Source organism: Cyprinodon tularosa, unplaced genomic scaffold (genome assembly GCF_016077235.1).
Source record: "Cyprinodon tularosa strain WSP-4 unplaced genomic scaffold, ASM1607723v1 ctg40, whole genome shotgun sequence".
Classification (NCBI taxonomy): domain Eukaryota; kingdom Metazoa; phylum Chordata; class Actinopteri; order Cyprinodontiformes; family Cyprinodontidae; genus Cyprinodon; species Cyprinodon tularosa.
Window position 1 is genome coordinate 488190 of NW_024039119.1, and position 14690 is coordinate 502879.

At 36.1% G+C, this 14690-nt stretch overlaps 1 protein-coding gene across 3 annotated transcripts in view; it reads right to left on the reverse strand.

Moving 5' to 3' along the window:
- LOC119791769 (arf-GAP with coiled-coil, ANK repeat and PH domain-containing protein 3-like) overlaps positions 1 to 13992 on the reverse strand; it is a 75458-nt gene extending 61466 nt beyond the window's left edge. For 2 of the 3 annotated variants that reach the window (XM_038298059.1, XM_038298060.1), the window contains exon 1: positions 13742 to 13992. In XM_038298059.1, the coding sequence (XP_038153987.1) occupies positions 13742 to 13788 (47 nt within the window). In that variant the 5' untranslated portion in view covers positions 13789 to 13992. The remainder of the gene's footprint in view (positions 1 to 13741) is intronic. The other variant, XM_038298058.1, reaches the window with a different exon arrangement.
- Between the last annotated feature and the right edge of the window lie 698 nt (positions 13993 to 14690).

The window sequence follows — 14690 nt, forward strand, 5'->3', positions numbered from 1 at the left end:
TGTTGTTGTGGAAAAAGGACATATTAGCTTAAGATGTGAGATATTTGATATTCCAGACCAACGCAAAGTCTACCTCTGAACCAAAGATGGCTGTAAAGGCTCAAAACATTAAAGGATTAAGAGAGTATCGATTAGAAAAATCATAATTTGGAGCCTAGCTGGCTGTAAGCACTCATCATGAGCAACAAGAAATGGGACAGTGACTAGAGTGAGAGGATTTGTTCATTCCTAGAAAACCAAAAACTATATCTTATACCCATAAAGCATCAACAGCATTCCCACACCTAAGTATGAAATTTAATCATTTCTAATATACCCCAGTTGTAATCTGATATAATTCAGCAGCATGTGAATAAAACTGTAATGAAGGCGGTTTATGCTGACTGACAATATGATCAGCGGGCATGTAAATGCTTGTCAGGATAAAGTTATTCTGAATGAGTCAATTTTAAAGAATGGGGGGCATAGATATTATTAAGTTTGAATTAATAAAAAAAAAAGGTAAACGGATAACTAACCTATTGGTAGTCAACAAGAAAGAATTAGCAATATAGCCACAAAATATGGATATTTTCATGGTGGGATAGTTAGGCTTTTCTGGGCCTTTAAGCTCTTCAGTAAATCTGTTCAAAATGGTCTCTAATAACTAAAAAAAAAACAAAATGTACATTTTTTTGGGATCCTTTAAAAGCCATACCTGGCAAGCCATATGTCCTGAAATCAGCTTTTTTCCCCAGCGCATGATTTTACACACCAACTTAATGACTGATTCAACAGGATTTGAAATTCACCAATTTTCCTCATCGATGCATGTTGTGTAATTTACAAATTAGCTGTGTACAGTAAACACTGAAACCCAGAAAAAACAAACAAAAAAAAACATTCAAGGACTGTTTCTAAACAACTTTGAGGCCTTGAATTACATTTTTTCAAATTCAAAAACTTTCAAGGATACTAAAAACCAATGTGAAACCTTGTATTGAGTAAAAAAAGACTCAAAGTTGGTAATGCTCAGTGTCAATAAGGTCTTTAACATGAATTTGGAGTAAGAAGAGATTTGAGGACCTATATTAAAGGAAAGCTTATTCTTTGTAAAGCGATGAGCCTGCGGTTGACACAGCCATAAGGACGGTGATAGAGAGCAAGACTTTCAGCGGACAACAAGAAGGCCAAAGTTCCTTAGTTTTATTTAATTTTGTTTTCTAGTATTCAAACTGTCTAATGGGCAATTCTGGATTTATAAATTGAAGCATCTACATAGATATATGATTAGGAAAAGGGTCTACATTCTCTAATAAACACAGGAATAGTGGATATTTTAAATCTAACATCCTTTAAATAAAATATACTTTAAAAGTTCTGAATTTAAAACAAAAAGCCTGGAAATCTATTTTCTGATGCACTAGAGCATTTCTACACTCAAACATTGAATTTTATAACTATTTTGACATTGACTTAGATAAAAATAATAAAAAGAAACTTAAAACGGAACCATCTTTGAAAGCCACCAATTAAATACCGTAGGTTTCGTATACACAAAAACATTTGATTATGGACTACTGAAGACAAACTCCAGGCCTGAGCTTGCCACTTCCAAAGACAAACAGGAAATTCTTCACCTTTGGACGATGAGAGGCCTCATCACATGGTGATAGAGAATATCTGGAGGCAGCTAGGGAAAGTTTAATGACAGTTTCTGCTCGAGGCGATGTTCAAGCTGGGAACAGTTGGAAGCCAGAACCGATACCGACATGACGAAAATACACCTGTTCACACATTATTGGTGCTGCATACAAAACTGAAAGTTAGACCTGGATATTTTTTTAAATACTAAATGTAATATTGGCCACTAAGATGTTTTTTATCACCTTGAAGGAGTTTCATTCAACTGGCCATAAATAAAAGGTTTATTTTCTATCATTGCTTGGGATCATCTTCTGGGTTTTGTTTTTTTTGATCATTTAAAAAATGGGGTAACTAACTTTTTAATTTTGCTCAGGTTGGTTTGGCAAGCTTTTTAGTGGTTCATTATTTTCAGTTTCTCTGGAGTGTTAATAAAATATTTTTAAGCCACAGCCTTCTGATATAGATTGGGGCTCTATTCAGCTCCTTTTTCAGCTAAAATGTTTTTTAAAAAAACATATAAATTAAGACTATTTCAGTTTATTAGCCTCTGCTGCTACAAACCCATTCAACATAAAAATTCTAGTTCTGCTCGTTTCATGTGCCGTTGAAGCGAGCATCACTGTGGCCAAATAACTTCTATGTTCGGCTCGCTTACATCTGTCTGCTCCACGCTGACATATGTGCGTGCAATTACACGCTGTAATTCCTGTTATACCTCTAAATCCACATACCAAAGCTGTGTGTTTATATGTATATTTAACATGACCTTCCATCCTTCCTGCTCCCAGACATTATGTCCATTATCTAGCCGTGACTGCGGTTCAGCTGTTCTGATTTCTTCCAGTTGTAGTAGAGGGCAATCCATCCCACAAATGGAAGGAAGCAGTGCATTTCTTTGTATGCATTTTTTTTGAACGGATGCATGTGTGAGGGACTTTGAGGAGGTGGGACAAATGGATCCAAGAAAGTGTGGGACTGCTGACATTGTAGATGGGAATGTTTTCCTTTGGTTTTGCAGAATTCCACAGAGATCTAAAGGCAGGATGATATAAGAGGAGGATTGTAAGTAAGTATCCATCAGTTTCTTAGGCAGCAATCAGCATTGCTGTCTCCTCTTGTGTCTTTGTAGAACATAAGCCTGTCAATGACATTTTAGCTTCAGAGCTGCAGCAGAGTCTGGGCTCAGATCTGTTTAGCTGCCGAACAAATGCCTGCATCAGCGGCCTGACATGAAATAATCAATGATGGATTTCTTAATACAGAAAAGTTAGAGTTCGAGGGAAGTAAACATAAAAGATGAGGCAGATTGCAAAAAACCCATAAGATGTCAGCTAATAGTGGTGTTTAGTAAACACCCTCATTACTAAATGTCGCTAGTCCAGAAATTCTGACGCAAATCGGTTTAGTCTCCTCCATATGGCACCAAATACCTCAGAAGGCGAAGGAAACGTGGGTGGAGGAGGATGCAGAAGCACTGAGGAGATGATGAGTAAACAGGAGGAAGGAGCAACAAGATTAAACTAATAAAGACACTTTTAGTTTGAGAAAAATCAAGCAAGCTCTGGAAAAAAAAAAAACTTGAGGCAGAGAGAAAGTTGGGTCAAATCTAAACCAGATGCTTAGGTGGATCCCAGATGTGTGAGAGCAAGAGTCAGCGCACATGATCCCTTCTGCCTGTTTTGTATGCCTTGAGTCAGATCGTGGCGCGTGACTGCTTCATCTTTCACCGTAAAGACACTGTGTCTGAGTAGCATCGCGAGTATAATGAGGCAGCTGTCTTCTTCACCAGCAGGGATCTACTTCAGCCATTTTCTGAGAAATATTACCAGCACTATGCCCTTTATTTCACATATAGATGGACACACACAATTAACAATGCAGTTAGTGACACCCATAGTGTAATAATTTATGAAATATAATGTATAAGGATCATTAACTCTAAGATCATTAACCCTTCACTGTTCTCTGGCCTGTTGGCCTTCATGCTCCACTCCCTCTCTGATTCCAGTTTTTCCTCGATCTATCTCCATTTCTCAAGCTTCCTCCCTCCAGCAGTCATCACTCTAAAAAATTCAGAGTGCCAAGTTAGACAAATGTGTCATGCAAGTATATCCTTCAGTCAGAGACAAACGCAACATAAGCACAAAGGATCCTATTCCCTCCCTATCTCAATTCTGTGTCGTGAGAAAGGCTGGGCACCACCAGATAATCCCCATTTTGTGAATAAATCACTTAATGTCTGCTTGTGGCTTAGACGTCTCTGAAGAGAAAAGTAACTGAAAACATGGATTAATAAAAACAAACTGTCTACAAATTTTTGCTTTTAGAAAGCAGAACATAAATAGGAGGGAAACACGTCTAGTGACGTATGCTGGCATTATTTAGGTGTAAGATTGATTTAATTCAATTTAGTTTATTTATATTGTGTCAATTCACAACACATGTCATCTCAAGGCACTTTACAGTTCATTAGATCATACAGTCAAATTGATTCAAAGTTTTCTATCTAAGGAAAACCATTTGATTGCAACGACTCATTGACTCAAATGCAATCCCTCACACTAAGTATGCTTGTAGCGACAGTGGAGAGGAAAAACTCCCTTTTAACAGGAAGAAACCTCCAGCCGAACTTGGCTCAGTGTGAGCTGCATTCTGTCGAGGCCGACTGGGGTTCAAGGAGACAGAAGCAGCCATAATTTAATCAACCGCACTTGGTTAAAATAAAACTGCTATACGTTTAAGACTAGCTGCGTTTCCATGTACCAAAAAACGTTTGTCAATATTGTGTTACATTCAAAATTGCTAAGTTTTGAAACTGGTAATTCAATTATATACACAACACAATTAAAGGAATACGTTTGTTCATTTAAGTGCCAACATTGGTCTTCCAATGTATAAAACCCTTTTTTAGCCTCTGGTGGACTTTATATTTATTTTTGAATGTAGGCAGACAGGAACTGGGATTAGAGAGAAGGGGAAAGACATCGGGCAAAGGTCACCAGGCCACATTGAAGAGTCTAAAGCTACAACATGCCATTCACCACTGCTGAACCAGTAAAATAAAATGTCAGTAATAAATAATATATAACATCATTAGATAATAACAAATCCGAGCAGAAGAGGAAGGTTTTCAAATCCTTTTGTGCAACCAATCTTTAGATAGGTAATTATATATATTAGGGAAAGATTAGGAATTTCCAGCCACAATATCTACTGTTTTGTCGTATTTTCACCTGATCTCAAACAGCTCAAGTTACCTGTGGTGGGTAAAGTTAAGAGAAAATTTGCTTAAGCAGAGTAGCAATACTTTAACAAGAATATTACTCAAGTTTAAAACAGTAAAGTACAATTGCTCCTAAAGGAACTTTTTTGGTGTGAAGTTATTCAGTAAATGTAACCTCTGAAGATGGATAGTAACTACAGTAGAGACGTTTACGTGAGTAACTTTAAAAACTCATCTTTTACGAGTTTTACTGGACTGAATATCTTACTTTCCTAAATTGTTTGCTGTATTTTTTTTATTTTGAAATAATGCTGTTTTAAAATATATTTTAGTCTTTAAAATACCAGAATTTGCATAAAATGTCTGTCTGTCTGGTTCTAAATATTAGATATGTCAAGATTCAAAAATTATTACTTGATTAGTATTTCAACCAATACCTTTTAAATCATACTTGAGTCATTTCTTAGATAACTAGTTCTACTTCAATAAATGGTTACTCTTAAATAAGAAAAGTCTGGGATACACTACCCACCTTTCAGGCATGACCTGCGTCCTCGAGGGCCGCTGTCCTGCAGATTTGAGACGTTTCCTTGCTCCAGCACAGCTGATTTTCATTGATAGCTGATTAACAGGCTTTTTGCTGAACTGCAATCATTAGAATTAGGTGTACTAAAGCAGAGAAACTTCGAAAAAACCTGCAGGACAGCGGCCCTCGAGGACCGACTTTGGGCATGCCTGAGTTAGATGCTCTACCTCTCAGTCTTTCTTCCAATAAAGATCAGATGTTAAACCTATGTTCCTGCAGACTGTACAAAGGAAATTTCCCCTGACCTTATTGGGTTTAAGATGGTGATAGTCTGTGAGCTTTAATAGGTTGTATAGGCTCTCTTCTTGATTAAATCACTTAGATAATCCTGTTTCCTATATGGGTTCCACACGCCGCAATTACTTGCAGCAGAGCAGAGTGTGAGAAAATGGGATTGTTCACATGGTGAAGTGATGCGCTCTAAAACTTACTGTGTCTTCTTCTCCATGCTGACTGGGAAACAAATGAGAAGGACTGACCAGTTGGAACACAGACAACATAAAACCCAACCAATATATACGACACATACTCCAAGCTGTATAAAGTAAATCGCTTTTAACATGTTTAATAGTGCAATCAGGCTCTTTTTGTGAATATGCTGGATCTCTTAGATGAACGCAGACGTCCTAGCAGGGAACCTGAGTTTGTTAGCACAGCTGTAATCTCTGAACGCTCTGCTTAAAAATAAACAAAAACTTTAAACGCCACACAAACCACAGAAGGACCAAAGAATCGTCATGAATAAGATGTCTGGGAAAACCCTCAGTTACTTCCTGCTTATTTTATGTGTTGTTTGTATTGTAATCTTAAAATACATTCAGGTCATTGGGTAACTGTGGTCTAATGCTAATGTCATGTAAAAAAAATTAAGTATGATGGGCACCCATATCGTATTGGCTTGAAATTGGTCAGATCTAAGAGGAAACAATTGTATTGGAGATCGCTATTATTTGAATTATGTTTTAGATAAATAAATAAATGTTACATCAACTTTGTTCATGGTAGATTTATTTATTTCATCGGATACTTATTTAAAAAAAGAAAAAATAAATAAATATATACACACACACACATATATATATATATATATATATATATATATATATATATATATATATATATATATATATATATATATATATATATATATATATATATATATATATATCGGCCTTTTAAATACCTCAGGATTAACTCTCACAATGATTTTGAAAACCATCACTTATCCCCAATTTGGGAGCCCATCCATCAACACATAGTGTATACTTCCTTCCTTTTTTAATGAAAATCCACCAGAATTTGCTGAAAACAAAGGGAGATTTTAATAAGAATGAAGAGCTTCCACATTGGGAGCATTACTGACTGCAGCCAACCAGCCTGGCAGTTTCAGCACTACATGTGCACGCATCTGCTGTGTGCATGTGTGCATTAGCAGAAGTGCTCAGGAAGGAGTATCATGACATTATCATCTTAATGTGAGTGGTTTGGGCTCTGTCTAAACATTTTGACAAGCCGTCTGTGTTGCTGACGGGATCTAATGCTTCTAAAGTTCAAAGGTTCACAAGATTCTCTGGAAGACGTCTGTCCCACATTTGGAAACACACATCCAAGGTCATCGGGACAACTTTAATCAGATTCAGCTTGTTAATGTGCTTTCTCAGCATCAAAAAATCCAAGGACATTCCAGTGCCCTTCCATTTTTTTAAAACTCTCCCTGCTGGTGAATAACAGCTGTGTGTAAACAGATACGGGTCTTTTTCTAGCTCCCTTTCTGAGCGAGACTAATGGACAGGTACTCTCATCCATCCCAAAGCTGTGGGTCACGATTTACAAGTGGCAGACTCACTCTCCTGCCCCTACTTAGAAAACACAGCAGGATGTATATTTAACACACTTCACACACAGCTGACCAATAAGGAATTCATTTACTCACACAGACAGAGAGACAGTATGTGTGAGGGGAAAAAAAAAAAAAGCATTAGAGGTGATGATGATAATGAAACCAGGCCGGCAGACAGTCTTTAAAAGGAGCAGAGGGGATTTTAATGTGGCAATGCAAGGGGAGGGAGGGGTGATAATAAGATAATGGCAAATATTTCTCACTAACCCAACCCAAAACATTTTTATTTTGCAGTCAAATCTTTGGCCATCTTCTCTGACAACATAAGGGCATTAAATTCAAGCTATTATGATATCAAAGCTAAATAAGTACAGAGTTATTCTATCTTTATATAAAAACAAATACCATTTCCTACAACAGGGGTGTTTTAAGTATTGGAAATAATTGTCCTGTTGCAGCTTTATACACTCACCAACCGCTTCATCAGGTGTACCTGTTTAATTACTAGTTAATATGAATGATTAAAAAGTCATTGAGTTCCTTGTATAGACAAGGACACATTCATGCATGTATATAAAATCCTAGATCAAAGAAGCAAATATATATCTGATCAGGTAAGTGTTATTTCTGCTTTGTTTCATAACGACAACCTCTACTTTAAGCTCTCATATTTAACGGTACATGTTATTGTATTTTTATTTGACCTTTCTTTTTAATTCAGTGGTGCAAGTACTACACAATAGTAGTAACAGTCATACTCGACTACAAGTAAAAGTTACCCGGTTAAAAATCTACTACAGTTCAAGTATCGAAGGACTCACTTTTGAAAATACTTAAGAATTCAAAAGTATGTGCATTGAAAAGTACTCAAGTATTCAAAAATACAAATTAAATGTTCTAACATTAGTACATTTCTGTCTAATTTTCAGAGTAATTTTAAAAGAACCTTGTAACTTTATTCTAACACTGTCAAAAATCAATTTGACAATATATTGTGATTTTTGGCTGCCTGATATAATATCGATCTTTTAGGTACTAATATAGATTTTAAAAATTAAAACATTTTAACCAAAAACAATGTGGGAAAATGGGTTACCTATGCACCGCCACTCTGGTAGATGGCGCTGTGGAGTCCTTTTGCTGTGCAGTGCAGAGCCAAAGCTGTAGTTGAGGCAGTCATGAGTCAAACCCCCAACATCATGGATGCCAAAATAACTAAACAATCACTATTTTCTGATAAACATTTACAGCAAAAGTTTGCTTTTTTTCTATACATTTGATTTGATAGCTGGGAAATGTATTGCAGTATATAGTGATATTGCAATATCAATATATATCGTTTGTAACCTAGGTAACGTGACACGTATCGTATCACAACACCAATGCCAATACTCACGCCTAGTCAGGACAGAAGCTTGGAGTGTATAGCCTGATTTTATCGTTGTGAACTGGTTTATGGTCTTTTGGAATAGGCATAAATGTGAATGTTAATCTTTCAGTTAAGCTGAGCCTGCTGTAAAGTGGCGCTTTGAGTGTTATTTGGTGACAAATCTGACCCTCTTAATTTACAAAGGCTTTTTTTGGAAGAATAGTCTATATGGAGCACAGATCTTCACTAAGCATATTGACCTGAAAAAGTAATTTAACATATCTCAAATTGAGCTAATACTTGGGTCAAAAGTTATGCTGTGTTGCTTTAAATGGGAACTAAAGAATCAGGTCTGTTGTTTATTTGGGCTGCAATAGAGAGCAAGACTCTGATCAGATAACAGAAAGGCTGAACAGATCACAAACATGCTGGATTTCGAAATGTTTGCAATCTTTTGGAAACCCTACTTTATCTACATTCCCTAGGAGTAAACAAAAATAATATAAAAGAGTAATTCTAACCATGCTGACCACTCTAGAGATGCACCATTTTACTCTGCCTGTGGAAGCAAAACATTTAAAGCATGGTGCATATTGACCTAACAGAAAGCGACAGATGACAAAATTATCTTTTTTAAAGCAGTGGTTCATCAGCTGCAGCTCTCACCGAAATCTTGTGCTTATTAATATACATTGCAAAGATTGAGTGAATGAAACGTCCTATTTTAAGCTGTGAATGGACTAGGCGACAGATTATGCAATGACTTTTGATATATTGCTTTGTGGTTTGGAAATGCGTTCGATTAATGTGCTGCTGTTTTGTTTTTACTGGAAGAATAAAATACTGAGAACAGATCTGTATTTATCAGACACATCTCAGTGGGTTTGTTTTGTGTTTAGGCTTACAGAGGGAAAAAAACTATGGTGGTAAACCTTTGGGTACTTAAAGTAAAAATCAGATTAAAGATGGTTTGATAATGATGGCAGTGAGGGACGCAGTATGAGGACATCCTCATGAACCTTTTATAAGGGAATGAATGCAGCAGACGAGCGCTGAATAAGGGGCAGGGCGAAATAAAAAGCACAGGAACAAAAAGACGTCTGTTATGAATACAAAGTACTACCTAAAAAAACCCTTCATGTTCCCCTAGTCATGCATACAGAACTACCGCACTCGTACAAGCTCAGACCTGCAGCGTCAGGGTGTGTATGTGTGTGTGTGAGCTCTTTAAACTTCATAAGTAGGAAGACAGACAGGACTGGTTCTCGGCTCTTTTCATTTCACGTTTCCCCAGAGTGACACAACAAAAAGGAGGAGAAAACAGAAAGCTGGATCACAGTAAAAATATCGTTAAAAGAAAAAATCTGTAGCAGCTGATTTTATTTTCCTGGCTGTGTCACGGAAAGCACAGAAAAACAAGAGCGGCTGCTGCTTTTGGAACAATCGTTCCTTTTAAAAAGATTAAAGATTTCATCAGGATTATGGAGATTTTCTAAAAAACATTTTACAGTCAGGCTCACTACTGTAATGGTCCAGAATGCCTTAACTTTAACTGAGTTGCTTTTTGAGACCTTTTCTTCAGATAAAGACACCAATTTGAACAATGTTGGCTCTTATTAGACTCAGTGTGTACATGTTGCAGCACTGAAACATGATATCAAACAGCAGCACCGGTGCTACAATCTGGATTTTGCTCCCAACACTAATTTGTGGCTTCCACATTTGATCACTTTATGGCCACAAACTTTAATTTTCAATCATGTTATGGAACAGGGGTTACAAATTGGAGACGCTTTTTCACAATCACTGTGTCCTTATAACCACCACTGTCCCTAATAACTTCAATAAAGTTTTACATTCATGCTGATTTTTGCAGTTTCTGTCTCAGTCAGTTAACTAACATGCTGCTGCTGTCATTTTACACATCTGTTGCTGCTGTTTTAAAATATCCATTACTGTAAAAATGTCCACTACTGTTTATTGATTATTTACTCTCCAGATACAGAGCATTTATACTGTAAACACTGTACAGGGCAGTACTTATTTGTTTATTTTTTTTAACTCTGTCACTTATTCTGTTATTTTTATAAACTTTCTAAGGTCCACACCTTTTACTGCTGTAAGACCACAATTACCCCATTGTGGGACAATAAAGGGATTTTCTATTCTATTTTATTATGATTCCTGAGGTATATTGAGAACCAAAATATATGATGAAATAGATAAATGTAATTGTAAAGTGAAATAGGTAGATTTATTTATCTAATACACAATTCAGTTATCAAATATACAGCTAAAGTGTAAAATGAAGCATTCAATGATTAGAAATACACTTAAACTGGTGAATTGAATAATTCAATGTGATTTTTAGAGAACACATTTATTTAAAAATTAAAACAATGATTTGGCTTTATGCTATACACAATTATAGAGGGAAATAATAGGTCACCAAAGCAGATACTGATTAATTTGACCTCAGTCTAAGTGATCCCTGATATGCACTACCGTTTTTTTCTTTTTTTTAATAATAATAATTGAACTTTATTGATCTCACACTGTAGAAATGTAACTCTTTATTTAACCCATCCCTTTGGGGAGCAGTGGGCTGCCATTGTGTGGCGCCCAGGAAGCAGCGTGGGGTTAAGGGTCTTGCTCAGTGACCCAGAGTCGAGGCAGTGGGTGCACTGCTCTAATCACTAGGCCAACACTCATAGGCCGATTTTTGAAGCCTATATTTAGAGATTCCCGTATCCCAAACCTGGATTGGTGGTCTGCTCCGATATTCACTAACTAGCTGGATTGGATATTGGTGATTTTATATATTGGATATCTGAGATCCAATCCAGTGCACTTTACATGGAACTGTTAATTCTTCGTTTTTGCTGCTTATTTGTTAATAAATGATAAAAAAAAAAAAAAGTACATTTATAACTCTGTTAATTTGTTACCTTTTTTTTAACTATGTTTATGTAAAGGTGTATGCCTTCACTCACATGGTAAGATATTCAAGAGTTGAATGGAAACTATCCGATATTGAACATAACAGTGTCCGATTTGATCATAAATATTGGGTCGCTGCATCTCTACTTATATTGCTTTTTCTTCCTGGATTTATGTGATAGAAATTACACAATGAAAACAAATGTTACACAAGTCTCAACTTCAAAAAAAGGAAACACTTTTTAACAACTCAAACTAAACATTAACAATTGATGGCAAATGGTGGGAGCGGCGAACAGATGCGCTTCAAGGCATGGCTGCTCAAAAGGCATGAATATATTGCCTGATAAAAGTGCAAATATCAGACAAAATTATTGTTCGGCTGATCTTAAGTCGCATGCTGAAATACTTAAGAAATAAAAACAAATAAAAAAAAAGCAATCCCACAGCATAATACTGGCTCTACCATGCTTCACGATAAAGGTAGTGAATCCGGCTGATGAACAGTGTTACTTTTCCACCACACACTTCGTAAATATCTCCTTATCTGGTGTTTTTTTTGATCTGATGAATTGACCTTAGCTAACAATTTAACCCTGATCTGTCTGGAATGTTCATCTTTCTTCATGAAACTTTTCTTGCTGCCATGTTCTTCAATAAACCTCTAACAACTGAAGAATTTACTAGATTTTATCCAAGATTTTTTATTTGTAAAATCTTTGAAAACCATTATCTATTTCTCTTGCTGTTCGAATAATGCTCTTCTATGTGAAAAAAGTTACATTTGCAGGCTACTGTTGGGTTATGAAGTGGGTATTAGACAAAAAAAAAGCTGGCATACGTAAACTACCATGCTTTCGAAAAAGTCTCATTATGTCAGAGAAAAATAAATCAAGCCAAAATTTAACATAATATTTTGATGAAATGATTGACATTTATTACAATTTTGACTTATTTGCAGCCTCATTAACATTGGTCATTAATTGAATTGTAACTATGGTATTGTACATGCTCCTGTGATCTAGTGAAACACCCACATCGGTTTCCTTTGGCTTTCGTGGAATTTTCCAAATACCTTTTTCTCAAGAACATGGGAAAGTACAGCAGCAGAGGAGAAACAAGGAAGCGTCTGGATGGGTTCTGCTTCTTTTCCTGAACTTCTGTCTGAGTCATCCGTCAACACTTCAGTGAGATTTGAGCAGCAGATTGGACATTTGTTTATTCAGATTTAATTTACTCTTAAAAAAGTCTGTATTCACACAAATATGTAAGCAGAGTGCACAGAAAAGGAAAGTGGAAACAACTGCTGAGGATCAAGAGAGCAAACTGGCAGCAGAAATAAAAGATCAGGGAGAAATATTACAAAGCAGTGTGATCTGCAAGTCTTTTTACAGGGAAACTTGAGGAAAGTGCATGGTGTCCCACGTTATCCCCCCAATGGATCCTACAGCAGGACGGTCTTGGACGTGGACCAGTAGAGCTGGGAGGGATAAGGCTGAACATCTGGCAGGTATATTGGCTCCATTCCTGCTGCCTCTTTGTAAGCCTGGCCACCATGCTGCAATTTCTGCAGCCTATAGTGACACAGTTTATAACTGCACCCAACACCATATATATATATATATATATATATATATATATATATATATATATATATATATATATATATATATATATATATATATGCTGCAACCATCTCCCACATCTGTATCTGCTCGCTGTCACAATGAATGAGTCCCACCAGATTAACCTACTAGACACAATCTCTAGCAAAATCAATTTTAATTAGATTTTATATTTAAGCATCATTGGATCCCCTCTGTCTGCCCTTCTTCTGATAAATACTGAGCTCATTAACTCATTCAAACAACAGACAATGGATAAAATCGAAGCCTTAAAGGCATTCCACTAAAGAACATGATGCTTTTTTTTCTTATAAGAAATGCTCATCCAAGGCCTGAAAATCAGATGAATAACATGCATAAAAAGGCAGAGGGACAGAGGAAAACGCCATCTTATTGATGCACATGTGGTCATCCTTTCATTCTCCTTGTTGAATGCACAAACAAGCGCGATTGATTTTTAATCAAAGCAACAAAAAAAGGTGTGCCATTTTACGCTCACCGCCGTGATGTACCCTGTGATCAGGAGCCTTACCTGAATCTGGGCGAATCTTTTATACATTCTTCAAAGTCCACCGTCATTTTTACTGTTGTGATGTTGTATTTCCACTTCAATCTGTCATTGCCCGCGGAGGGATGTGGCTCTGACCGTAAAGGATGGTGACGGGTATATCCCCCTGACGCGCAGCAGCAGCAGCAGCAGTGTGTCACCTCTCTCCCGGTGCCACCGTGACACAAAATGCGAGGCTGTGCGCGGCGCGGCGTAGGCGGAGATAATACTACCACATTCCTGCTGCTGCCGCTGCCCAGGAGGGAAGGAGGCGTAGCTGCAAAACCAGAGCCTGAAAAAGAGGGAAGAGCGCCCAACAAATACAGCGCACCATAACAGGAAGGTGGTAATAATAATAATAATAATAATAATAATAATAATAATAATAATAATAATAATAGTGATGATAATATTAATAGCAATAATAACAACAATAATTGTAATAATAGTAGTAATAATAATAACAATAATAATAAATAATTGTATTAAATAAAAATAATAATAATAGTAATAATAAACAATAGTAATAGATAATGATAATTATAACAATAATAATAATTATAATAAATAATAATAGTTATAATAGCAACAACAATAGTAATAACAATAATTGTAATAATAAAAAATAGTACTAAATAATAACAATAACAATAAATAATAAATGAATAATAATAGGAAGAAGAAGAAAAATAGTGATGATGAATTAGAAATAATAAAAAATATAACACGTTTACGTCATAATGCCCTTTTTCTGCACTAATTTATCAGCTTTTAATGTTTCTGCATCTTAAACATTATATAAAATCCTATACTCAACAATTGCATGAATAAAATCCCCTCTAAATTGATCAAAATAAATGAATTTGAAATCTTTCGTCTCACAAGACTCTTTTGAAGGAGTCGCTTTGGTTACTTTTGGGTGACATATCTCTCA